The 27,050-nt window shown below is 36.6% G+C and overlaps 1 protein-coding gene across 3 annotated transcripts in view; it reads right to left on the bottom strand.

Annotated features, from left to right (window-relative positions):
• Nucleotides 1-899: 899 nt before the first annotated feature.
• LOC121428814 (golgin subfamily A member 1-like) overlaps nt 900-27,050 on the bottom strand; it is a 37,363-nt gene continuing 11,212 nt past the window's right edge. For 2 of the 3 annotated variants that reach the window (XM_041625655.1, XM_041625657.1), the window contains exons 7-21: nt 26,638-26,749; nt 22,775-22,870; nt 18,713-18,841; nt 16,809-16,904; nt 15,114-15,305; nt 14,029-14,202; nt 13,488-13,583; nt 12,073-12,162; nt 11,406-11,508; nt 10,415-10,596; nt 9,336-9,428; nt 5,549-5,671; nt 4,186-4,428; nt 3,624-3,710; nt 900-1,212 (exon numbers count right to left, since the gene is read on the bottom strand). In XM_041625655.1, coding sequence (XP_041481589.1) covers nt 1,138-1,212; nt 3,624-3,710; nt 4,186-4,428; nt 5,549-5,671; nt 9,336-9,428; nt 10,415-10,596; nt 11,406-11,508; nt 12,073-12,162; nt 13,488-13,583; nt 14,029-14,202; nt 15,114-15,305; nt 16,809-16,904; nt 18,713-18,841; nt 22,775-22,870; nt 26,638-26,749 — 1,891 coding nt within the window. In that variant the 3' untranslated portion in view covers nt 900-1,137. The remainder of the gene's footprint in view (nt 1,213-3,623; nt 3,711-4,185; nt 4,429-5,548; nt 5,672-9,335; nt 9,429-10,414; nt 10,597-11,405; nt 11,509-12,072; nt 12,163-13,487; nt 13,584-14,028; nt 14,203-15,113; nt 15,306-16,808; nt 16,905-18,712; nt 18,842-22,774; nt 22,871-26,637; nt 26,750-27,050) is intronic. The other variant, XM_041625658.1, reaches the window with a different exon arrangement.

The following is a 27,050-nucleotide window of genomic DNA, read 5'->3' on the forward strand; positions in this document are numbered from 1 at the left end:
GAATCGCAAGGTGGTCATAAGCCTCGACACCGCGCACCTTGCGATCCGATCTACGACTCACGCATCGCTTTTTGCCATAGCAACTGAGAAAGTGCGCTTACTACTCCGTATGCGCGCTGTTTATATTCGCGTCGTGCAACTCTGCTGTCTGATTGGCTGGAGGTTGGATTGAGCTTGCGATTCAGTCATAAGGATTCGACATGTCAAATCCTCCCGATTTTCCTTGCGACTTGTCTCTGACCGGTCTGCGACTCTCAAGCTGACAAGAACTGTGACGTCACATCTCCCCTCACCCAGTCGGCGACCAGTCGGGTCGTAAGGTGTGCGGAGGCCCTAAGATCTGGACTGTTGATCGCACTGATGGGTGTATAAAGTGTTGATCTTATGAAAAGGCCATCTGTAATTAAATCCTTTATGAAGACAAGGTTTACATCAAGTAATGTTCCTTGATCGTTTATTTCTGCATTGATGAGATGAAATCACTTTTAGCATCAAGGTTTGATCTCCATAGAGGTCCATTAACACTACAATCTTTCGGTCAGTTGGACCAAGCTAATATCATGTATTCGTTTTTTTTATCCACTCACTTTTGCTCTGATGGCAAGGTCTGGGGAGCATTTCATCAACATTTTTGGCCAAAAGGTTGTCAGGGGGGTGTTTCACAAAGATTTAAGTATGACTTAGGTCGCACTTAAATGTTGACGCGTACATGATATGCAACGCGCAATCGTATTGATCAATACGCAGAAGTGCGCGTCCTCTTGGCATGATCTGACCAATGCTGTCATGCCTTTTATACTGCGCGCAACTAGACATTTAAGTGCGACTCCAAGTCATACTTAAATCTTTGTGAAACACCCCCCAGGTCTGATGACTTTGGTTGGAACGGATACCCATGATTTTGAGTGGCTGAGATGCAATGTTGCCATGGTAACCATCGGATAAAATGTGGCTTGTCTGATAAAACGCCCCACAAGTCCTTTCATGAATCTCTCCCCTGATCTCTGTAACACACTTCTGTCGTAAGGACCAGATCTACATCATCTAGACTACATCGAACTGCACCTTGGTGAATACGCTAAGGCAAGAATTGGAAGTAGGCCGCAGTGTGGCCCCGAAATGGACCTGCCGTCGTCATCATCGCATCCCCGACCCTGGTGTGGCGACCTGGACTAGTTTCTTCATCGCCGGTTTCTGCCCAAACCATGATGTCTGTTGTGAAAATAAGAAAAAAAAAATCAATGAAGTATTAATAATATCACAGTGTGGTCATTTATAAAAGGTTTCTGGCATTGATGGAGCACCAATATTTCCATGACATTTGCTCTGATGGAAAATCTGCGAGTTCAGCCAAACCGAAAACCCCCAAACCTCCAAATAAACGCTAATCCTTATCTTTATATTATTCTGAATCCCAAAACTCTTATCACAATCCTTAGGGGGTGTTGCAAGAAAATATTTGCGATCAATTGCAAATATTCTGTTTCAATTTTACAACTGATAGATCAACATTAGCTGTAGCAAATCAGATTAAACTTCTTGTTTCAAGGAGCAAATTAGCAATCGATCAATTCAATTCACTTTATTCACATCTATTAAAAAAATATACAGCATACAATATTATAAGAACAATAAAAAACAATCAATACATAAACAAATCAATATAATTACAAATAAAAATCACAAATAAATCACAAATTTGCAATTAACGGCAAGACATATAGTTGATTCAGGGACCAAAAATTGACTTGCAGTTGATCGCAAGTTTCTTGCAACACCCCATGAGTCTAACCTTATGCCCTCTGAGATATTAAGACAGGAGCAAATGTCAGGAGAGCATTATGTTGTGTCAGGGTGTCACTGCACCATAGACCTGTACTTTGGACATTACATTTGAGTTGATATGGGCTCTATCTGCTTTCCTGTACATATTAAAAGCACAGTGTCTATTTCCTGGAGAAGTTTTCATGCGAGCCGTAGTGTACGACAAACATGTAGGTAAACCTTAGTGACAAGGTGGAAGGGGTGGGGGTGGGTATAAGGTAAATTTTTGAACTACCCTCACTGTCTCTGTACAGGAACACATAAAGTGTTGAAACAAGTGGAATGCCTCTGGCCGTCTCACCTGCATCACGCGGTTCAATATAGCAGCAGTGCTGACTTTGAATACCACTCTAACTCGCACAAGATGTTCAGTGATACATGGTTACTCTTATGTCCTTTTTTTATGAACTAGACCAATAAACTTACAGAGATATGATGGTTATTCAACAAAAAAACCCAACATGGCCAAAGTTCACTGACCTTACATGACCTTTGACCTTGATCATGTGACCTGAAACTCGCACAGGATGTTCAGTGATACTTGATTACTCTTATGTACAAGTTTCATGAATCAGATCCATAAATTTTCAAAGTTATGATGGTAATTCAACAGATACATCCAATTTGGAGAAAGTTCATTGACCTTTGACCTTGGTCATGTGACCTGAAACGCGCACAGGATGTTCAGTGATACTTGATTACTCTAATGTCCAAGTTTAATGAACTAGACCAATAAACTTTCAAAGTTATGATGGTAATTCAACAGACACCCCCGATTCGGCCAAAGTTCATTGACCCTAAATGACCTTTGACCTTAATCATTAGACCTGAAACTTGCACAAAATGTTCAGTGATGCTTGATTACTATTATGTCCAAGTTTCATGAATCAGATCCATAAACTTTCAAAGTTATGATGGGAATTCAACAGATATCCCCAATTCGGCCAAAGTTCATTGACCCTAAATGACCTTTGACCTTGGTCATGTGACGTGAAACTCATGCAGGATGTTCAGTGATACTTGATTAACCTTATGTCCAAGTTTCATGAACTAGATCCATATATTTTCTAAGTTATGATGACATTTCAAAAACTTAACCTCAGGTTAAGATTTCGATGTTGATTCCTCCAACATGGTCTAAGTTCATTGACCCTAAATGACCTTTGACCTTGGTCATGTGACATGAAACTCTAATAGGATGTTCAGTAATACTTGATTAACCTTATGGCCAAGTTTTATTAACTAGGTCCATAAACTTTCTAAGTTATGACGTCATTTCAAAAACTTAACCTCAGGTTAAGATTTGATGTTGACGCCGCCGCCACCGTCGCCGTCGGAAAAGCGGCGCCTATAGTCTCACTCTGCTTCGCAGGTGAGACAAAAACTTAGGAAATTTGGGATCAATTTTTACTTGATTGAATCTTTTCAAATGTTCAATTTGTACGATGCAAGGTCAATATTGGGTAATTTCTCTTTATTTTCATTGCATTTAGTGTTGAACCTGAGATGTATACGACAGATATAATTTTTTTTTTTTAAATATTGGGCCATTTCTCTTATTTTTATCGCATTCAGTATTGAACCAATCTGAGATGTATATGACAGATACCTTTTTTTTCATATTAAGATTTATTCTTTCCTTCTTTATTTCTTTATATGTTTACCTATTTCTTCACTATTTTTTTCTGTCTATTTCCAATTATTATTGATTTATTAATATTTTTCCGGGGGAGGGGGCATCATTGTCCCTTGTCCCATGTATTTCCTTTGTTCCTTCAGAGTATATTCCCACCACTTACCTTCCAATCCAATGTTTTTCTTATCATGCTTTCTTCCTTTGGCGTCAGCTCCAGGACGGTAGAAACGGCTTTCAACAATTGCTTTGCCTGCAATTACACAATGCATTCAGGAGGAAATAATTGACAATGTTCAAATGAACATAGCTTTGGGCATTTAAGAATTGCTTAAATCAAACTTTTTTTTGAACTTGTTGCAAGGAAAGAAGAAGTTTGTTGCTCTCCCTCTGGAAGAATCTCTACACATTTCTACTAGAAAGCAAGAATAGACAAATACAAAAAAAAAAACACACAAAGAATAACCAGATATGTGATTGAATTCAGAATAACATCAAAGCAATTTGTTTTGCCTCTAATAAGGCTATTTTTTCTTCAGGCTTACATGAGACTGAATGTACATGAAGAACATCAAAGCTTTCTTTTTTTATGTAATACTCACATTTTTATTCAGTTTTACATGCAATTGAATGAAAAAGAATATCAAAGTTTGGTCTCTAATACTTTTATGTTGCCATTTAACATTGAACACACCCAAAGTCAACAAACCCCTTAAAAGTGCAGTCACCTCATAATCCGTGGAGCTCATAAATGTAAAGACAACATGTCTGAGGTATTGGAAGTTGATTTCTCTGAAGTCGGACCTTGAAAGACCACCATCTTGATCAGGTAATACTGTTGATTGTGTCAGGTTGCTATTGCTGCCATGGAAGTTGTTCTCGGGGATGGAGAGCTTGTTCTTGTCGACTTGGGTGTCGTTGCCACGGAGAGCTTCCTCGGGCGACTCGTAGCCCGCGATGGTTTGCACTTTCTGCTCAAGGGAAGAAGAGAATGGAAGGTGAGAAAGAACATTTAAGAACTTAAAACAATTAAGCATATGCATCAACATCATCAAGTTCACTGTCCTCCTCCTTCTTTTTCCCCTTTTTTTCTTCCTTTGTTCTTTCTTCTTCTACTCTTCTGCTCACTTCTTCTCCTTCTTTTCCATCCCCTCCTTCTAATTCTTCTTCTCCTCCCCTTCTTCTTCATCATCAACATCTTCTTCTTCCTCCTTCTCCTCCTCCCCTTTTTCTTCATCATCAACAACTTCTTCTTCCTCCTCCTAATTCTTCTTCCCCTTCTTCTTCCTCCTCTACTCTTCTTCTCAATCCCTTCCTCGTTCTTCTTTTTCCTTCACCTCCTCATTCTAATCCTCCTTGTTCCTTTTCTTCCTCCTCAAATTTTTTTCATCCTCATCACAATCGTCATCCCCACGGCCATACTATCCTCTCTTTCATCATATTTCATTTAAGAACATCAACATCCTACTCCCAATTATCATCACTGATGTTGTTATCATTATCACAATCATTACCATAACTACCACCAATATCGAAACATAAACAGTATATCCTAGTTAAAACCACCTTCATCAATGCCCTTAAAGGGAATATTTAACTTCATTCTGGATCTAAATATATGTTCTTCTCTTGCAGCAGCTAATGCTGTAATAATAATTGCAAACCAATAGGTCAGACAGGAATCAATCAAGATTTTCAAGCTAATCACTTATTTACTGCGATAATTACTAGTAATAATAATAATCTGCTTTTATATAGCGCTTAATACAATTGAACGACGTGTCTAAGCGCTTTACAGATATATTATTACCCCGGTCATCGGATTCAATCAGCCATTACCGCACACAATGTGTGCACATCCTCCCCTCCCTGAGGAATATTCCAGTCAGTCGCCGGTGAGGCGCACACAGTACTGGACAAGCTACAATGACCGGGTACCCATTTAGCACCTGGGTCGAGAGTGGCAAAATGTGGATTAACGCCTTGCCAAAGGACGCCAGACCGTGTCTGCAGAGGGAACATAATCACTTCTTTATTTCTTGCGATATCAATTGTCACACCATTTTTCAGAGTGTTACTACCAAAACCTACCAGTTCTCTCTGTAATGTTTTCTTGAGGTCTGACAATCTCTGTTGTTGCATCTTGACTGTTTTATTCTTATCGACCAGCTGCTGCTCCAAACTCTCCACCGTCTGTTTTAACCTCTCTTGGTTCTAATGCAGAAAAAAAAACAAATAATAATTTCTATCCAAACATATTTATTCATAATATTACTTAAAGGGGGTACTCAGGGCTGAAAGTAAATGGTCATTTTCAAACAAAAGTGGACATGGGGGTGAAAATTAAAACTTGCTAGAAATCATTAGGCTTCAATGTTTTTTGAAACTAGACATCTTAAAGTATATTTTTCCATTTCATTTACATAAAATTATTAATTATGTCTTGAGATACAGTGAATTTTATGCAAGGGAAATTAAATGTTACAAAATGTTGATTTTTGCATTAAAATTCACATATTGCCTATCACAATATAAAATTTGTATTAGAAGCACATTTGTTGGCAAGATACAAGCTGTGTATTGTATCTAACTCCTAAAAAGCAAAAAAAAATTCTGTGAAGTGTTTTTCTGAAAAAAATTGGGTTTCGAAGTTTTCAAAAGTGGTTGTCGTGTCACGTTTTAAATACAAAAAGTTTTCTAGAGCTGTGTATTCTGAAAATTAATTTATCCCAGTACTGGAGCAAATACAGTTTATCTGTACCTTATTGTATATAAAGTAACTTGGTCCAATGTGTTAAGGTAAAGCTATAATTAACTGTCAAAGTTGTGTCGTGTCACTCACGGTATTATATTGTGTATAAAAAAGGACATCCAGTAATTTTTGAAGAGTTTTACCAGGGATACAGTCAAAATGTTGTTCCTGACATCATTTAGGCCTATTTTAGGCTAATAATTTCCTCCATCTTCCTAATTTTACTCCTTTTTATTTATGGAAATATTGAATTTGACATTGAGTTCATCTATTTTCTCTCCTCTCCGTGGTTGCCTTGGTTTAAAAAATCCTGACAATTTTCCATTGGTGTGAAGACTCGGATCCTAATTCATATTTTGGTGAATGTACTGTGATTAAGAATATAACAACATAATCAACACAAAATTATGAATGTATCAAGAGAAAAACCACTATACTCAAGCAATGGACATATTTACAATGCATAAAGGGTTGGTGATGGTGATGGTTCAAGTCATAGGTATTACTCGAACATTCTCTGTCTCCATTTACAGAAATAAGCAGAAAGTTCACCTTTGTTTTGAGTAATGTTATTTCTTTGTTATACTCAGCTAGAAAAGTCATGGATCCTTTTTTTAAATTTGCAGAAATTTTAGTGGTAAGATATAAGAGATCACCATGAACACCAAACATTTTTTCAAATTCGGAAAAGAAAATATTTTTCTTTTCCTTCTGATTGATTAAATCAACCTTTTCATTTGCCATAAAGCTTGTATTCCAGGACATGAAATAAACAAATTTGCAAGAAACAAACATTTCAGGTGAGAATGTACTGAGATTTGATAGAACATTTTGGATATTGCTTGAAGCAGCTACATGTCAAGTTCAAAATCATTATTTGTTCGGCCACCATTCATACCGCTAGTGATTAACTACATGTAGGGTCTGAACAGCAAACTACCGTAAGTGGGCCGATGTGTGTTCAGAGCAGATTTGCATTTACACATATTCATTACAACAAAATGATGCATGTTCATGTAGGTCCCAACAAGTCCCAACCGAGACCGCATTTTGATTTGAGCAACTTTGGATGGGTTGCCATGTACCAGTAAATCAATTTTTTTTTGGGGGGGTACCCTGATAAGAACAGAGCTGGACCTCGAGGGGAAAAAGCTATTGAGGTGTAAAGGGAGCCTGGTTGGGATGCTGAATTGGATTTTAGTGTGACATCCAAGGGCTTAGAAAAGGAAAGGCTAATGACTTGTAGTTGTTATGTAATAGTAGCAGACTGCAAGAATCAGGTACTGACTGCGTCTTTCACCTTGTGGCTTTCCCTGGATTCCCGTGGTATGGTATATGATCAAATAATTAGCAATGAAAAGGCGCTTACAAATTCCAGCAAAAAGCATAGCTCTGAATTTTGGTACAGTGCCTACATGTACTGCCTTGGGAGGGTCCACACACAAGCAGTGTTCAGGAGAAAACCTATGCTTGTTGAGTTGAATTTCCAATTTTCTCAAGGCGATTTGCTGATAGTCCATCTGAAGTGTGCAGCAACATGATTGTGGTTTGGGACCAAAAAAGACATAAACTGCCATGTCCTATTTGGACAATGCCTAAAATATTAAAGGAGGATAATGTTGTAATCCAATACTTCAAGAAAAGGGAGTCATACATGTACATGACATCATTGGCTACCAGACCATGCCAGATGATGTGAGTGGCTATTGAGAATATCTTTCTTACAAGGAAAAATTATTCCATCCGTTGTGGATGCTGAATTGTATAAACCTGTAAACTTTCATATACAGATAGGGAGAAAGAGTTAAAGTTTTGAATGATATCAGGCCACAAAAAGAATGTTTGAGTTGATGTCAATGCCAAGACCTCATAACACCTCCTTCAAGTGCCCCCTCCTCCTCTAAAGAGGAGAGTGGTAGAAGCCCTAGTGTGACAATGTGGTATGGTATAGGGAATGTGAGTTGATGGGCAAATATGACCATAAACCAAGAATAAAACATCAGGATGACATATTATGAACTTAAAAGAAAGCAGTTATTATGTAATTAAGCTTGTTTTTGGTTAATGGTATTTTACTCTTCTACATCATGCAAAAACTACTTTCAATGTTGAGATAAATGTTGTAGTTTTGCACTTGTCGTGTCACTCACGTTTTGGATGTCGTGTCACTCACGGTATATAGGAGGGTACCATTTTCCATAGAGAAGGTTTGATTGATTTTTACTATATGTGTTAGATAGGTACACTATTTATGTCCATTTACTGGTACTCACAGTACTCCATGACAACTACTTGGGCACGAATCCAACCATATGTGTTAGTGGTCAGAAACCCATGTCCAAAATTTGTCGTGTCACTCACGCACCGTTTTTTAATCATATCTACTAAACGAATTGTTGAATTCAAATCAAACTCGTAGTGGCCCATGCCAGTCCTACATTGTATATAATATAGTAGTCATGATTGATTCATAACCTTTAAGTTTGAAGATATGAGCCCTTAAACCTCTCCGATTGTCGTGTCACTCACGTTTGAAAATGACCATATACATTTAAATAAAAAGAGTAAAATGTCCCAATCAAAACACTGACAATTTCATCAGACTCTGACATAACAAAAGTTATTGAATTTTTAAATTTAGCAAGTGTGGTGAAAACAGTTATATTCCCCATTTCCTGATTTCATATGTTACATGAAGCTTGCTCATTACATATTCATAGAGATATGCGTAGAACTGTTTCAACGAAATAATACATAAGTTCAAAACTTTTATTCCTTGTTCGATTTTGATGAAATTTTCAGTGTTTTGATGGTCTGATTAGACACCATCTGCACAAAGCATTTCACTCTGAAGTACCCCTTCAAACTTGATAGGACACTTGTTTGAAGCCTCTCCCCCTTCCAATTGCTAAATTTCCTTTTGAAATCTATATAATATAATAAACATAAATTAAAAAAATTAAGCCTTTAGCAGTTAGAAGCACTACAATGAAAAGGTATCAATTGTAATTTTTTGTTTTAATGTTGATTCTGCCCTTTAATGACCATTCTTCTTCTGCTACGAATGCAAGACATACATTAAATTGAACGCTTAATTAAAAGGATTCTGGGTAACGCAGATATTACCTGCAGCTCTATATGACCGTTCATCTCTGTCTCCTCTATCCTCGCCTGAGCTTCGGCTTCAACCCTCGTTAGTTTGGCCTCAAGCTCTTGAAGCTATGGTATGACGGAGGATACAAAATAATAATGAAAATTAGATTCAGAATTAGACTTTCATTTTCATTTCACTGCTTTAATTGCAAGGTAAACCTCAAAACAAAGCAACCTTATACTAAAAAGTGATGATAAGTTTTCAACAGTCTAAAGAATTGAAAAAAAAAGAAATTGCTTGTACATTATCATTTCCATGCATCTGCTTTATCTATATTCAGTCACATTTTAACATTCTGATACTGCTTTGATTGACAATTGTGTTAGACATTCATGATATCTGCTGTATTTATGTTTATGTTTTTTTTTAAATGTTAAATATTTATACCATTCAGCTAATGCTGTGAATCAATCTTGAAACAATAAAATACTTTTATTATCATTATCAGAAGATTTTCAAAAAGTACAATTGCTTTATCAGATGTTTTGTACATGTCATCGAAGAACATCTAATTTGATGGTTAGAAGTCTAACTGCTTTGGATTGGATTTGTACATGAATTCACATTTTTGAGTAGTTTTGGGTCTGACATGCACTTACATAATGTTACGTAAGTTTGTAATCGTGCACCCGGGCATCGCAAATTTGGTCTCAAAAGTTGCTTGAGATTTGAAAGTAAAAAGTCAGCGAGCGGCGCGGTCGAAAATGTGAAAAATGTAGAGGGGGGCGGAATCCGCCCCCAGGCCTTTTAGGGTTAAATGAAACAAAAAATAGCCCCCAAAACTTATCAATCACCCTAAAGTGGGGAAAATGGTCTCTAAAATTTAAAAATTATTTTAGACCCTGTTTGTTTACATTTGCCACTCTCTACCCAGGTGTAGTAAATGGGTACCTGGTAGGAAGAAATTTCCTTAAATGCTCAAGCGTCCAATAAGGGTAGCCGTGCTAAAGCCGGGTAATATGCAGATGCAGTACTTATAAACATTGTATTAAGTGCTATATAAAAGTTGCATATCATTATTGGTAGTCCATGTAGTAGTTGTAGTATGTACCTTCTGTGTTATAAGAGCCAATTCCTCTCCTTTCTCACTGAGTGATTGCTGTAAGACACTAATGGTTTCCGTTTTCTCAAAGACAAGTTTTTGTGCCTCCTCGTGAGAGAGTTTATGGGATTTCTCCAGCTCCTCTAGTCTTTGCTTCAGACTTTCATTAGTCTGCTGTAATGATTGATGCTCTGTTTTGAAAGAAAAGAAGAGGAAACAACACACATCATATTTATGTTTTTTATGAATATCCTTTAATTTGCTGAAAGGCTCACATACGTACATGTAGGGACTATGCTTGCTCTATTGCATCGCCCCGAAACTTTCAAAGATGGGTTTACAATCCGTGGTTAAGAATCAGTATGTGAACCAAACATTCAATTCACTAATTATGCTTTATTGAAGCTGGCAGATGATGCATAATTTTATCACAGTGCGCATTATTACAATTGTGACTTATGTTTCCGTATTAATAACCCACTCATTTATATCTAATTAACATAAAAAGAGGACCTCATTAATGCTGAAACCTTCAATAGTTACAATCCTGAATAGAGCACATTGTGTTAAAAGCATGCATTCATAATTGGACTACATATATTTCTTGATTATGAGCTGAATTAAGTGTAATTAATGCCAAAATTCTGCATAAATCATGGTCTCAAAACACTGAATTAAAACCAGGTGTGTTAATTCGGGCCATGCCTTAACATACTGCGTTATCCATCCATCAAAAGACAATTACCATTAAAGGGAAATGAGAAGTAATGTAAGGATGGTTGAAAATGAAATATTCACAAAAATTAGAACACCTGGACCATGTTCTTGACTTTGGTTAAGAAATCGCTCCAGGGGTTCTCCTTTCAAATGCATTTTATGATCAAGAACACATTGACCTTATACATGTACATACATGATAGATTAGAAGATCTGCATACCAATTTATGGAATCATTATTTCATTTCAATCTTTTTTTTAAATAAACACAAAATGGACATACCTGATTCATGCTTCTTGATGTGCTGTTCTTTTTCTTTGACGGACGCATGAAGTATTGAAAGCTGTTCCTTCTGTCTCGATATCAAACTCTCTGTTTCTTGGGTCTGGATATTAAACAAAGGAAATTTGATAAAAACACAAACAATAAGTCGCCTAACATGAATTTAAGATTTTAATTGAGCTTGATAAGCACATCCAAAGGATGAAGTCTGAAGTTTGGGGTTCACTCGAGCATAAGATGTGCACACTGCGCCATGGACATGAAACTTCCAAGCTGTCTGGAAAATTAATTTTTGATAAAAATTCTGTATCTTGTCTTTTGATTAAGTTTACAATTTCAAATTTGGACAATATAAAGAAAAAAAAAATAGTTACCCTTTTATATAAGTTAAGATATGACTTGAAAGGGATGTGTGTTTGAACCCTACTGCAGCCTGGGATCATTTGGCAAGGTGGCAATCCACATTTGCCACTCTCCACCCAGGCATTACAATGGATAACCAGGATGTAAATCAAGGTTATTATGATACTGTTACTGTAAGTTTCCTTTTTTGTGTGTGACCACCTTGTGTTTGCGTGATTTGCAAGCTTTTAATAATCCTTTGTAAATTTTGTATTTAACTTTTATTTGTTGTAATAAAAGAAGAATTTACAAAAAAAGAACTCACATTTGTTTGTGATTCCTCAGCCCTTGTGTTAGCACTCTCCAAATCGGCCTGTAGTTGGTGCAGCTTAGCCTCAGATGAAGATAAGGATTTCTGTGTTAAGAAAAAAAATGAAAAAAAAAATATATAAGCTTCACTTCAATCCATTTCCATATTGCACATTAGTCTAGTAAACAATGAATTCTCTAATATACAGTACAAGTACCAGAAAACATAACACTTGAAAATATGGCAATAAAACATCATTCCTTGGTTTTTATATAGAGAAGAAACATCCACTGCAGTGTGACTTGCCTTCTAGCATTTCCATTTATTTTTCATGCATATAGCTGACCCCCCCCCAAAAAAAAACCAATGAAACACACGAGAAGAGGTTTGTCTAAAGGAAAAAAGGGGTAAAAGTAAAAAAGGTAAAGACCAGAATTCCCATTCAAAGACGAGTTCAAATGTGGGTTAGACTTTTGTTATTAGAGGTACAAAACTCACACCATAGTGGTTTAATAATAGCGTTCAAGAAGTTCTCAAGGCTGATGGGGGGGGGGCACACATATAAATTAATTAAGGCGAATAGCAATTTGTTCATACTTGCAGCTAATACACAGTACAGTATTAAACAAATGAACTTCTGAGAATACAATTTTTCAAACAACATCAAACTACAGATTGATGACCATTGGGGATCTAATGATTAGTGACCTGCCATCCAAATACCAACAATAAGTCGCCAGGGAAGGTTTTCTGTAAATAGCTGAAATGGTAGTTTTGTCTTTGAACAGCAAAAATGAAACTAACTTATCTGAAGGAGTAATTCCTAATCTTTATACTGTCAAAATTTGAAAGTGTAAAGTTGAATAAAAGACAAGGTATAAGAGTTTCTTTGACATCATCTTTTGCAGGCTGCTTGGAAGTTTCATTGAGATTGTACAGTGTCAAGAGCTGCCAACCAGAAAAAGAACATTTCAGTATTTTTAAGCTGAAAATCAGTATTTCGGTGAGGAAATCAGTATTTTCAAAGAATACCATAGGACCACATGTAAAGCTGAAACTTAAGAAATCAGTATTTTACATGAAACTATCAGTATTCTTCTAATTTTTCAGTACTAAATACTGAAAATCAGTACTACTTGGCAGCTCTGCTGAGTGTGCACATCTCTTGCTTGAATGAACCCTGATTTTCAAACCATATTTTCTCCACATTTTTATAAGCCTTTGTTAAATTTTATCTGCTTTCAGTCAAGTATATTGTTGATCAAGTTTGGCAAGTTAGGACAAGCTGTGGACTTTAAAGCTTTGGATGTACGTTTTCAAGTTCAATGAAAATCTCGTAATTCATTTTGGGCGATTTATTATTGGTTTGATGATAGCTGGTCACAATTTTCATGAATATCTATTTTTCTTTTCTTATGATGGAAACTTACTTTTAATCTATCCAGTTCTTCCTCTAGACACGAAACCTGCTTTTCATGTTCAATCTCCTTTTCAAGAAATTCCTCATTTATGGAATCTAATCTTGCCTGTATTGGAAAATAAAAATAAGTGAATAAAACACACACACAAAATCTGATACCAGATGAATTACAGAGAACTTTCATGGTTTAATTTAATGATAAAAGGCTGGATATTTTGAGAGATCATATGCCCGGGGGGGGGGCAATTTTTTTTTATATCATTGTCGCAAGCTCTCTGAGATCTTGGGCATCGACCATGCTGAAAATTGGCATGCAAGTTGTCTGGTACATAATCTACAAAACTGTATAGTAATTTATTTCATAAAGTACTGTAGTATTAAAATGGATATACTGAAGCTTTTTCGACATTCCCTCATCAGAATAAAATCACATGAATGACTAGAACACAAGAGCGAAACAAAATATGATAGAACCGACAGAGGCAATGGATTGTAAAATGGCGAGCTGTGCTAGGGTTAAGTATTCTCTTGCATCTTACGCAAAAACTCACTAGCTTATGTTCTGAGGCACTTTTGTCGAAATCTCGAGCTGTTTCCACGGCGATGACCTTAGCCTCCAAGGATGCCACCTTGTCCTGGAGTTGTTTCTTGGATTCCATGAACTGCCTCTTAACCTCAGTCAGCTGCTGATTGGCCATTGTTAACTCTGCTTCATTTACTTCTTTCTACAAGAATAAAAAGGGGGGGAAGGTTTCACAAATAATTACTGACGAATTAATGACATGGGAGCGTCGTGGTCTAGTGGTTCCGACTCTCGCCTTTCAAACAGAGGGTCGTGGGTTCGAATCTTAGCCATGGCGTGTTTTCCTTCAGCAAGAAATTTATCCACAACGTGCTGCACTTGACCCAGGCGAGGTGAATGGGTACCTGGCAGGATCAATTCCTTGAATGCCCCAAGCGCCTTTAGCAGCTGGAGCTACAGCCGGGGTAATATATAGTGCGCGACTGAATAGGCAACTAGATAGATCGGCGCCTCATAAATGCTATATATCATTGACTAAATTTCTTGTTGTGTGCAGTACATGTATATATATATAAAACACTACTGCATAGTCATCAATAAGTTTACCCGTTAGATACCGCATGCAGGGGGGCATTTCATGAAAGGATTTTGTCGGACTTTTCATCTGACAAGTCCCATTTTATCCGACAGTTCCCATAGTCGAAAAGTTCCATTCTACCCGACAGTTCCCATAGTGAAAGTGCTAGTCAGCCAATCAAAATCAAGGAAAGTTGACAGATCTGACATGTCGGACAAAAATATTGAAGAAATGCTCCCCTGGTTGACATTCACAAATAGTTTTTACTAGCGCTTACACAATAATCACACTTATTTCAGGTTCATTTCCATTATTCCAAGATGTCAATTATCCTGCTATACCAGATCCAAGAAAAAATAATGCTGATCAGAACTACCAGCTTCTTGAGATTTGTTTCCCTTCACAGGTTGGTTGCCATAAGAAAATCTGGATATTTCATCTTTATTTCATGCAATCAAGACTTCATTCTCCCTTGTGATATTCTTGCCCTTTGTCGAGTCCTCCCTGGGCGAAGGGTGGCAAATGTAGAAACTTACCTGTGCTTTTAGCTGGGCCTCCTTCACCATCGATTCCCGCTGCAGTGTGCTTGTCTCCTTCTGTGCAGCATCCAACCTGCTCTTCAAGTCAGAGATTTCATTTCTGAGTTGAGTCTGGGCTGAATCCGCTCTGCTCAAGCTACTACGATGCTCCTCCGTGTCTTCAGAAATCTTTGTGTTGAGATGTTCAATCTGCAGAACCAAACAAAAAATCATAAGCTGTGAGTCTACAGGAGGAATAGCATTGGTTTATTTTCAATTGGTCTAATACCGATCCTTCCAATCACCAACTCGCCTTTTATCATTTTACCTACCATCTGTTGGTCCACTATCCACATGGTCTAACAGCCATTTCGTCCACTCACCATGATGTCTAATAACCAGTTGGTCCAATAACCATTTAGTCAACATACCATTTGGTCTACAATGTAACTGGACTAAGTGTTAACTGGAAAAATGAATGAAAATCAGATCAACTGGTTAAGAGACAAAATGGTCATAGATAAACTGGTGATTAGACAAAGGGATGACTGGACCAAATGGTAATACATGTACATGTGGGACCAAATGGCTGATAAACGAAATGTTGATGGACAATATGGCATTAGACTAAATGAAGGTAGACCATGTAATGAGTGGACGAGTTGGCAATATACCATAGCATTTAATACCTCTCAATCAGGGATTGGGGTTCAAATGGCAAGCATATGCCAGTACATGTAGTTGCAATGTTCAGCACTGTCTCTCTCTCTCCAAGGAACCTTAGCGTTGATTCAGGAAGCATGGAGCATGTTGTCATTGTCTCATAGTTACCAGCGTAACAGTCGAATCCAGAGCCTGCCAGCCAATCTCAACCAAGAAAAGCCATCAGCTGATGACACACAGAAGTTCTTTCAGCATGCAGGATGAAAGAGTCTGACGACACATGTATGACGACACTTGCACATTGGGCGATTTCAAGTCCGGTGTTGGCCTTGGTGTTGAAATTTGGATGGCTTCCCCTCGCTCCAAAACTTATTCGGAGTTTGCAAAACTGATCCACATCACATTAGTGACATTTCAACAACTAGTAAGTGACTTTTCGGGACCATCTTCATTTTATGTTAGGTGTTATAATTGTGTAAAAATTGACCTAACACCAAAGGGTCAACACTGAACTTGAAATCACCCATTGACTTTGTTTTGATCCTAGGTCATTGGATTTCGAGACCCTGCAAAAATCCTACCTTGGACTATCGGAAAAATACAGAGCGATGCAGGGGGATAGAATATCTATAGAGCAAAGTTTTAAAGCCTTTTAGATAAATTTGGTTTTACTGTCAGCTGCTCATGGTCGAATGGTAAAAGGTGCCAGGTTAAAGTTGCCATTCTGCTCTACGCTGAATGGGTTCAAATCCTTCACTTGATGGCTAATATCAGGAATATTTGTTTTCAGGTACACATTGATAACATTATTATTCATTCCATTGGAATTGGACCTGTCAATAGTGAATTTTGGCTATAAAAACAAGAAAATTTATGGGTCTGGCTGATTTAATGACTCTTTGGCTTAGAACAAAGTTGACCTTATTTTGAAAAAAAATTGTGTGAATTTGCTAATTTATATCACAGTCAAAAAGTATGCTTTAACTTATCTTGAAGATGCAATGCAAATTAACAGCCTATAATGCTAAGTACATGTGTAATTTAACCTACCTGGTTTTCCAGACTGCTAATTTTTTCGCTGGATTCGGTTCTGTCAGCTGCAAGTTCTTTCCTGGTTTCTTCCAATTTTTGTTCAAGGTTGTCTCTCTGAGAAATGTAAAAAAAGGAACAGAGTCACAGATTTTCTCCTTGAGGGTTTCAAATCCCATCACAGCACTTGTATCCCATTAAGGTGTTTATTTACATTTGCCACTTCCATATCAGGTGTAGAAAAGGTGTACTTGGAAGGAAGAAATTCCTCCAGCCCTTGAGTGCCCAGCTAAAGATGGGGTAGTAATATCATCATGAATAAATAGGACATGCTGGGGGGAAAATATTCCTACTTAAGTGGCCACCCTGGGTAAAGATGTTATTATTATCATCATTTCATGAAAATAGATTGCCTATTAAGCCAGAGCAAAGCAAAGGGCAATTCACATGAGTAAAAAGATACAATACAATTACATTTAGTGGCCCATTTCATAAACAAGTGGAATGCCTCTGGCCGTCTCACCTGCATCACGCGGTTCAATATAGCAGCAGTGCTGACTTTGAATACTACTCTAACTCGCACAAGATGTTCAGTGATACATGGTTACTCTTATGTCCACTTTTTATGAACTAGACCAATAAACTTACAGAGATATGATGGTTATTCAACAAAAAACCCCAACATGGCCAAAGTTCATTGACCTTACATGACCTTTGACCTTGATCATGTGACCTGAAACTCGCACAGGATGTTCAGTGATACTTGATTACTCTTATGTACAAGTTTCATGAATCAGATCCATAAACTTTCAAAGTTTTGATGGTAATTCAACTGATACACCCACTTCGGCCAAAGTTCATTGACCTTTGACCTTGGTCATGTGACCTGAAACGCGCACAGGATGTTCAGTGATATTTGATTACTCATATGTCCAAGTTTAATGAACTAGACTAATAAACTTTCAAAGTTATGATGGTAATTCAACAGATACCCCGATTTGGCCAAAGTTCATTGACCCTAAATGACCTTTGACCTTAATCATGAGACCTGAAACTTGTACAAAATATTCAGTGATGCTTGATTACTATTATGTCCAAGTTTCATGAATCAGATCCATAAACTTTCAAAGTTATGATGGGAATTCAACAGATATCCCCAATTCGGCCAAAGTTCATTGACCCTAAATGACCTTTGACCTTGGTCATGTGACGTGAAACTCATGCAGGATGTTCAGTGATACTTGATTAACCTTATGTCCAAGTTTCATGAACTAGGTCCATAAATTTTCTAAGTTATGATGACATTTCAAAAACTTAACCTCAGGTTAAGATTTCAATGTTGATTCCTCCAACATGGTCTAAGTTCATTGACCCTAAATGACCTTTGACCTTGGTCATGTGACATGAAACTTTAATAGGATGTTCAGTAATACTTGATTAACCTTATGGCCAAGTTTCATGAACTAGGTCCATATACTTTCTAAGTTATGATGTCATTTCAAAAACTTAACCTCAGGTTAAGATTTGATGTTGACGCCGCCGCCGTCGGAAAAGCGGCGCCTATAGTCTCACTCTGCTTCGCAGGTGAGACAAAAACATACTTATAATAATGAAACTTTGCCATTTTCTAGCTACCATGGTTTCACAATCCGATTTTGGAACAGATCGCATTTTCAGACAATGTGAATGTAAGGTGTGCGGTGGCCTTAAGGTCAGTCAGCCACTATGACTGATTAACCTAGATGTTACATATTCCCTATAGGTAATTGGTTATATACCAGCTAGGCGTTTACCAGCAAAATGCTATTCTGCCGAGTTCCTACGGGAGTTAACATAAACAGAACAGAACAAAGCAAGATTTTTAAGTGGAAGGCCAGAAATAATTTCATGAAAAGATATGATCAATTTAATAATTTTTTTTTTACCTCTGACTGGATGGCTTTGATATGGTCATCTTGCGACAGGTCATTGTCCTGCAATCTTTGTTCTAAGGTCACCACTTTCTCTCTCAGATGACCCAGCTCAGATTCTTTATCAGCAATGTCTTTCTTGGCCTGGAAGGTAATGGTCAGAATATCAAGAGATTAACATTAAGGGGTAACAGATTAAGAGCAAAATGGATACAACAATTTTTCAATATTATCTATAGGCCTATACATGTAAATAAGCATTTGGCATAACATCTACAGATAACACAGTGTACACGAATGGGTAGTTGTAGGTATGGCAATCTTGGCAAGGTTTCTAGAAAGTTGTTACCTGAGATGCCAAGTTCAAAGACCAGCTATGCGTGAGATTTTCTGTGAATCTGAGTGAGATCACAGACATTGTGTACAATGTATATGGGGATAGGCTGTGATAGTTGCGTGAGACAGAGATTTGAGGGGATGAACAAGAGTCCAAAATGCTTGAGTCTCACGCATAATGCGTGAGACTTGGTAGCTCTGTGTTACATGTAGCCCTGACAAGTTGTCATTCTCACATGCCACTGTAGACCAGGGCCCCGTCACACGAGGGTTAGCGATCGATCACTAATTCTAATTAATCAATCACTATTTGGTTTCTTGTCAGTCTACTGAGCAAAATGCGCATGCAATGGTGACCTTGATAGGACAAATCATTTAATAGCGATTAATCGCAAACCTTTGTGTTGTGGGGTCCAGGAGAGCGTTTGATGAAGAGATTTGTCAGTATTTTCACAGACAATTTATTGTTAAAGGACAAGTCCACCCCAACAAAAACTTGATTTGAATAAAAAGAGAAGAATTCAACAAGCATAACACTGAAAATTTCATCAAAATTGGATGTAAAATAAGAAAGTTATGGCATTTTAAAGTTTCGCTTATTTTCAACAAAATAGTTTATGAACGAGCCAGTTACATCCAAATGAGAGAGTTGATGACATCACTAACTCACTATTTCTTGTGTATTTTATTATATGAAATATGAAATATTTTGATTTTCTCATCATTGTCATGTGAAATGAAGTTTCATTCCTCCCTGAACACGTGGAATTCCATTATTTTAACATTTTGTGCTCCAGGCAAGGAGGTCCTAATCGTCAAATTCGTAAAAATTGAAATATTGTATATTTCAAACAATAAAAAACAACAGAAATAGTGAGTGAGTGACATCATCGACTCTCTCATTTGGATGTAACTGGCTCGTTCATATAACGATTTTGTTGAAAATAAGCGAAACTTTGAAATGTCATAACTTTCTTTAATATTTTACATCTGATTTTGATGAAATCTTCAGCATTGTGTTTGCCTGATTTTTCTCTATTGATTCAAATCAACATTTTTCTGAGGTGGACTTGACCTTTAAATGCTCCTGAAAATCCTTGTATCTGATTGGGTATGAGTGAATTAGTCTGTGTCAAATCAATGACAAATCTCTTCATGAAACACTCACTTGTGCATCTAAAAATTTCCAAAATTCCATGTACATGAATCTACTGTATCAACCATACAGGTACATACTGTACAAGCTAGTACAGATCAAATGTTCTGTTGTACATGTATATTTCATGTGCGATACATGTATGCTACATGTATGGAGGAATGGCAATTCCTATATAAATTGGAATAGTGCAGAAGGCAGAAGTTTGATGGTTCACCAGTCACTTGAGAAACAAATCCCGGGCCCCGTCTCACAAAGAGTTGCAACTGATCCAAACAATTGCAACTGATCCAAACAATCGCAACTATGGAAAGCCAGCAAAGTCAACATATAAAATGCATGTTTATTTAAAAAAAAATCTATATATGGATGTTTATCTATAAATTCATCGATTTCTTGACAATCTTGTGTGATATCCTTTGTTTACAAAGGACATTTTGCAAATTTCCTGTAGAAAAAATTATGACTCTGATGGATTTCCAGAGTTACGATTGATTGGATCAATCGTAACTCTTTGTAAGATGGGGCCCTGGTATCTCAAATTATGTTGGAAGTCCTTTTCTAATCATGATTTGATAATCTGTCAAGATCCCATTAACATAAATGGAGCGTTGTGGCCCAGTGGATTAGTCTTCGGACTTTGAAACAGAGGGTCGTGGGTTCGAATCCCCGCCATGGCGTAATTTCCTTCAGCAAGAAACTGATCCACAGTGTGCTGCACTCAACCCAGGTGAGGTAAATGGGTACCGGTAGGAAGAAATTCCTTAAAAAGCTGTGTGCGCTATGAACGCCTAGCTCAGCCGGGTAATATAGGAGCGCCTTGAGCACCTAACAAGGTGGATATGTGCGCAATATAAATAACCTATTATTATTATTATAAATCTTAGTAATTGATTGTGTGACTGATTTGTATTATTGATCATACACAGTAAATAACGGAATCAGTCTTTGATATCAACCAAGTGATTAATCGCTATGCTTTATGTTACTGTGCCCCCGACCAAATCTGAATTTGTCATCTTGAAAAATGAAGAAGCAACTACAGCACAATTACAATTTAACGCCTACTTAATACAAATGTAGCTTGTTGTACGTGAGCAAATGGGAGGCTGAATGTCAAACATCCGTACCTTTGCACACACGACGTACTATCCAAAATGTACCGTTGAACGGCTTTAGGAGGTGACGTCATATTACGATTCAAATCATCGCGCTCAGTAAAAATACACGGTTAGCTTGCTGGCTTCATGCGCAATGCGGCCCAAAGTCATGTGTGCTTGTGGGTTTTTCTTTTTGCGTTCGATATTTTTGCTCCCTTTTCATAGATTACTGCAGGGAAAAACTTGATTTTTTTCATGTTTTCGCTGAACTCTGAGGCATTGTACAACGAAAATAGCAAATATTCTTATTCGTGCGATGGTGCAAGCCAAATTTCGCATTCAGTGAAAGAAAGAAACAATCTATTCAACTCGGCTAAATGCCTCTTTGAATAGAGCATCTTTCTTTCACCTCATGCAAAATCTCGCACCATCGCACTCATGCCTACATTCGCTATTTGTATACTATACCACTGGATACAGTGATATGACAGCCATTTCCTGTCCACTTTATCTATTTTTATACTTACATTCTGATCATTAACCTTTGTAGTGATACATGTTCATTTTATTTCACTTTTCAATAGATTAAAATAATAGAGGAGTTAGAGTCAGATTTCATGCTCTCGAAAATCTTAACAGCAATCAATTTCAATTAAAACTACTCCTAAATACATGCATCTACTGAAAACAAGTACATGTCATTAGTATTTGAGAGGAAGTTTGTTTATAAGAAAGTCAATTGGTTTATCCTTTGTAACCGAATGGGAGTACTTTTCAAAATGCGAATAATATAAAAACATACATGTAATATAAGACTTCAATACTTTTGTCAACTATATCGAGAAGGGGTAAGGCTCAATTAAGAAAATAAATTATTGAGATGATTAATGAAAAATGTTCAATGGTGCTTCAGAAAAAACGTTATTGTAATAGTATCAATTCAATGGCTTGGGAGGGAATACAATCATTATTATAAGACTGAAGTTTTAGGCTGTAAAATGACCCTCTATTGCACATTCTTTTCAAAATTTCATCAGAAGAGAAGCATGTAATTGTCCATTTATTCTTTATTCTATTCACTGTACGTTAACAGATGGGAGTTGCTGCTTCCGTTTGGCATTCTACGATACATAAGGGATACATGTAGATTAACATCGATCTGGTACTGCTCAGCGGCTGCCAAGCCCATGATCTATTGGGCAAAATGAATTTTTGTAGGATTTCTATTAATGATTTCTGTTTCAAACATTTTTTTATTTTTCAAATTTATCTTGCTCTCTAATAAACACATTTCGGAAAGTGTCCTAATGCCTTGCTAGTACTAAATTCTAATACTAAAAAAAAACTACAGGTGCACGTATATTTTGTCTGATTTTAAGGTTTTTTAACATGGTAAAGTTATTAAACATGAATATTTTTTGCCTATATAAATTGTTAATTTGACCAATAATGTAACTGTACATACACAATAACACTATATTCTACCTGATTTCTAAGAATTTCACTGTTGTGTTTGAGCAAGTTGTAGGCATCGTCTTGGTGGTCTAATTTCTCTTGCAGTAAAACAACCTGGGCAGAGGTCTTGGAAAAGCATTGAAAATCATTTGGAAATGCTTTTTGTTTTCTCCTTTGTGATGAATTAGAAAACAAGTTAGAGTTTGAAAAGTAAATAAACCCAAAGCGATGCATGGATTGATGAGTATTTTGACTCACAAAATGATTAAATATAAAGAAAATGTAAGCCAAAATTGAAAGAACTGACATAGATATTTGAATTAATTGGAAAGTATGAAAAAGAGAATTATTTGAATTGATAGTATTATAAGGATGGCAAAATAGAATGAATGATAGTAATGATAAGAACTATTTAAACTTGAACAGATCTAAGCGATTAAAAAAAGCTTATAAAATTACTCATACAACCAAAAAATATAGAAAAAGGGAAAAAATTAATAAGTGAAAATTAATTTCACAAGTAAAGGAATACAAGACATAGACAGTTCCATTGAAGATTTTGAAACGTCATGGAAACAACAATGTCATAGGCCATGTTATTTACAGTCACGAGCGAAAGCATCCTTAGAAACACAAAAATTGTAAGAAAAGAATGTAAAATAAAAGATATCAAAGAGAGCCACAACTCTTTTTCATTTTTAATATGCAAGACGAATAACTGCCAGTACATTTAAGCCATTTCAGTACAAATATGCAATTACCTTGATACTAGGTTTGAAATAATGTATGACTCCTTGTTTCCCCAATCAATGTATATATACAAGTATCTGCACAAGAAATACTTGAATATACATGACTTTTATACTGTTTAAAGATATTTTTTGCAACATATATGATGTATAACATGTTTACACTTGAAAATCAAATTCTAGTATTTTCAAGTAGAGTGTAACCTCCCCTCCTAAAAAAAAAAGAAAAGTTATTTCATTAATATGATAATGCACTTTGTACTGATAAAAACAAATTTATTCGAGCAGTAAAAAAGGAAAAAAAAATGTGGATGAATCTTTTGATTTTGACCTGTACTGTGGAGTAAAATGACCACTAAACCAAAGCCTATTTGAAAACAACATAAAGTATGTGATGATGAAGAAAGAGTTATTACTTGATGAATGAGAATGGATGAGTTAGAGCCTCAAGCCCATATAAACGCATATCAGGGAAAAATTAATAATTTATTTTCCGGGGCTATTTTTGACCTCACTAGCCCAAATATCCTAATTTGTGTTAAAGTTTACATTGGACCCAATATGGATTTCAGGGGCTCCATTTTAGTTTTCCAGGGCTCTTTAGGGCATTTCGGGGGCAAAATCGCCCGAGCCCCCGTGTATTTTTTCCCCTGACGCATATATGATTCCATTCATGAGCATTCCCTTTTGACCACAATCTCTCTTCCAAATGACAGAATAATGTGAACATAGAGTTTAGATGGATTCTACCTATGAGTACAAAGTGAGAATTTACTGCAAATAAGTGTAGAACACTATGACAATGTACTATTAATGACCTCATTGACCCATAATGAAAAACAAATTAGCGAGTGATTTCTTAAAGCTGAAAATATATGAACCACATTTTCATTTGACAAAGTGACAAACTTGAAATTAGATTGTCTGGGTATTAAGAATAAATGACGATCATACCTAGTAAGTACTCTATATTAAAGAATGAATGATAGTTAGACCAAATGTTAATTAGACCATATTAAGAATAGACCAATTGGGTTTAGGTATAATTGTGTTAGATGATCTAAAAATTAAGGCTTGGTCCCACTGCACTCACAGATGCAGAGAGGATGTAAACTAAAAAGAATCTTTCCCTCTGTTGGAAAAAGCTTTGTATCCATCGTGTACTCTTTGCATACGTGTTTCATACGCTCTATATCCATTGAGCATCCGTCCACTGTGAATTTATTGTCCACCCATTTTGTCCAATGTCTGGAACGGATGGAACCACCACAAAATTTTACTTGTCCGCAGTATCTGTTATAAATACGTTTTGTGTCCGTTGGCCAGTGGGACCAGGCCTTTAGACTCTTTGCTGGTGGACTGTGTGAATACAGATTAAATGTATGTGAAGGCCTGTGGCTGGAAATTTTTTAAGTGGAAGATGAGCCCAGTCTACCCAATTGGCATATCGCAGCATCAACTTCAACATGAAGTGTAGATTAGTATTACTAAACTGGGTTCCAAAACACTCAGTCAAAATGAACAAATTTTTTGATACAAGCTAGCTTTAATAATCATTACTAAGCATACATGTGTCAATAATCAAGAGATTGGTTTGATCACAAAGAGGCTGTAGCCCCTCAAATCAATTGGTTACGTAATCCAAAGTCACAAAATTGCAAAAGAAAGACGAATGAAAATGAGATGGGATTCAACAAACTTGCCAATTTATTAAAAGTTCACAGTATACCATAGGCATGTTTAATTGATTGCCTCAATAACTATGAAGTTAAAGCAAGTTGAAATAAACATTTTAAACACACCTATTGAGGTCAAAGAAGCACAATGCATGAATGGACTCAATAGCAGTCAAGCAAAGAATGACCATTTCGTTTAATCCCATCTCATTTTCATTGGTCTTTCTTATTCCATGTTGTGACTTTGGGTTCCGGAACCGATTGATTTGAGGGGTTACAGCCTCTTGGCGATTAAAAAATGTCTCCATTATTGACATGAGCATAGTTAAGATTATTGAAGGCTCTAGCCTGTGTCAAAATTTTGCTCATTTTGACTGAGTGGAATTTGTGTAGTGCACTTGCGAAATTTGATAAGTTTCTTTTGGAACCCAGTTTAGTTCAAAATGTCATCATTTGAATGCAGACCAATGAATGATAAATTGCATGACTGAGCTCTTGAATAGGATGGTTAATAAATGATGTGATTAATGTAGCAGTATATCAAACTCATCAAGCATGCAGTAACAGACAGGATAAAGGAGTAAAAATGAAACAAACACATGAAAATATCATGCAAACATGAAGCATCAAATGACACTAAAATCAAACATTGGACATAATCTCAAACAGAAAATCTATAAAGCAAGTCAGCAATTAGGCATGTCAAAACAAATCTAAATCATGCACATCTAGAGATTTCTGCATAAACTCTCTTAGTTCTTATATAAAAGTCATAAAATTCCAGCCAATATTTAAAAGAAATTATATCCACGCGTCTGTCTTAATTTGTGAGAGGCTGATAAGCTATAAATTAGATTTTAAAAAGAAGAAGAAACATGATTCTGAGCCTAAACAAAATTATCATTTGTCACTATTTCGTAATAACTAAAAGACTAAAGTTTACAAGAATCCAAAATTATCAAATAGATATGGATGTTACTCCAGATTTTGGTCATTCAACTATTACCAACTTTAATACTACACTGTGTCCTCTCTATGGATAAATCTTAAATGATTTCTTCATGTTTTCTTCAACGTTAGTAGAACAAAAAGCACAGTATTAATGGAAGGCTACTTTGATGGCCCGTCCCTAAATGAATGTAATTTGATCATACTAATTCCTTAATCATAAATATTTCTCAATATCATGACTACTAGTTGTTTAATTCTGCTGATGTCTAAACTACTTGAAACAACAATCATATATGTCTCACTAACTTACCATGAGTCATTACTAATGTCTGACTAACTTGAAGGTCATTATTATCTAACTAACTTGATTCTACCTATTTCTCAAGTTTTGACAAGGTCACAAATATTGGACTCACATACATTCCTAATGTCTATCACTGCCTGACGAACATGTTGTCACATCTGTCTAGCTGAATGACTAACTTCTGACTAGTATGACTCTATATATAGTCCTTACCTCTTGACTCTCTTTTGATATGCTATTCATGGCCTCCTCCAAGGCCGTCTTCTCCTTGCCGAGCTTACGAATCAGATTTGACTGGTCAGTCTTCTCCTTTAAGAAATCATCCCTGGTGAGTCAAGAGAAAATATTTGAATATCAAACATGGCTAATATTGACATGGTTCCATGACATTTGCTCTGGCGACAATTGGTCTGGCGATAATTTCAACCCTGAGTTTCACAAGATACCCTTCCCTAAACCAAACATACATGTAAATCGCTACCTGTAAGCACAGGTACACTAGCGCCCCCTCGTCTATGCATGGGTGACCTTGGCATTTATGTCCGACAAATCGGCAAGATGTACCGTGCTGACCGGTATGATTGCATCTTTGAAAGGGCAGGGCAAGCTGAAGATAGCTGCCTGTT

The sequence above is a fragment of the Lytechinus variegatus genome, chromosome 15 (assembly GCF_018143015.1).
Source record: "Lytechinus variegatus isolate NC3 chromosome 15, Lvar_3.0, whole genome shotgun sequence".
NCBI lineage: Eukaryota > Metazoa > Echinodermata > Echinoidea > Temnopleuroida > Toxopneustidae > Lytechinus > Lytechinus variegatus.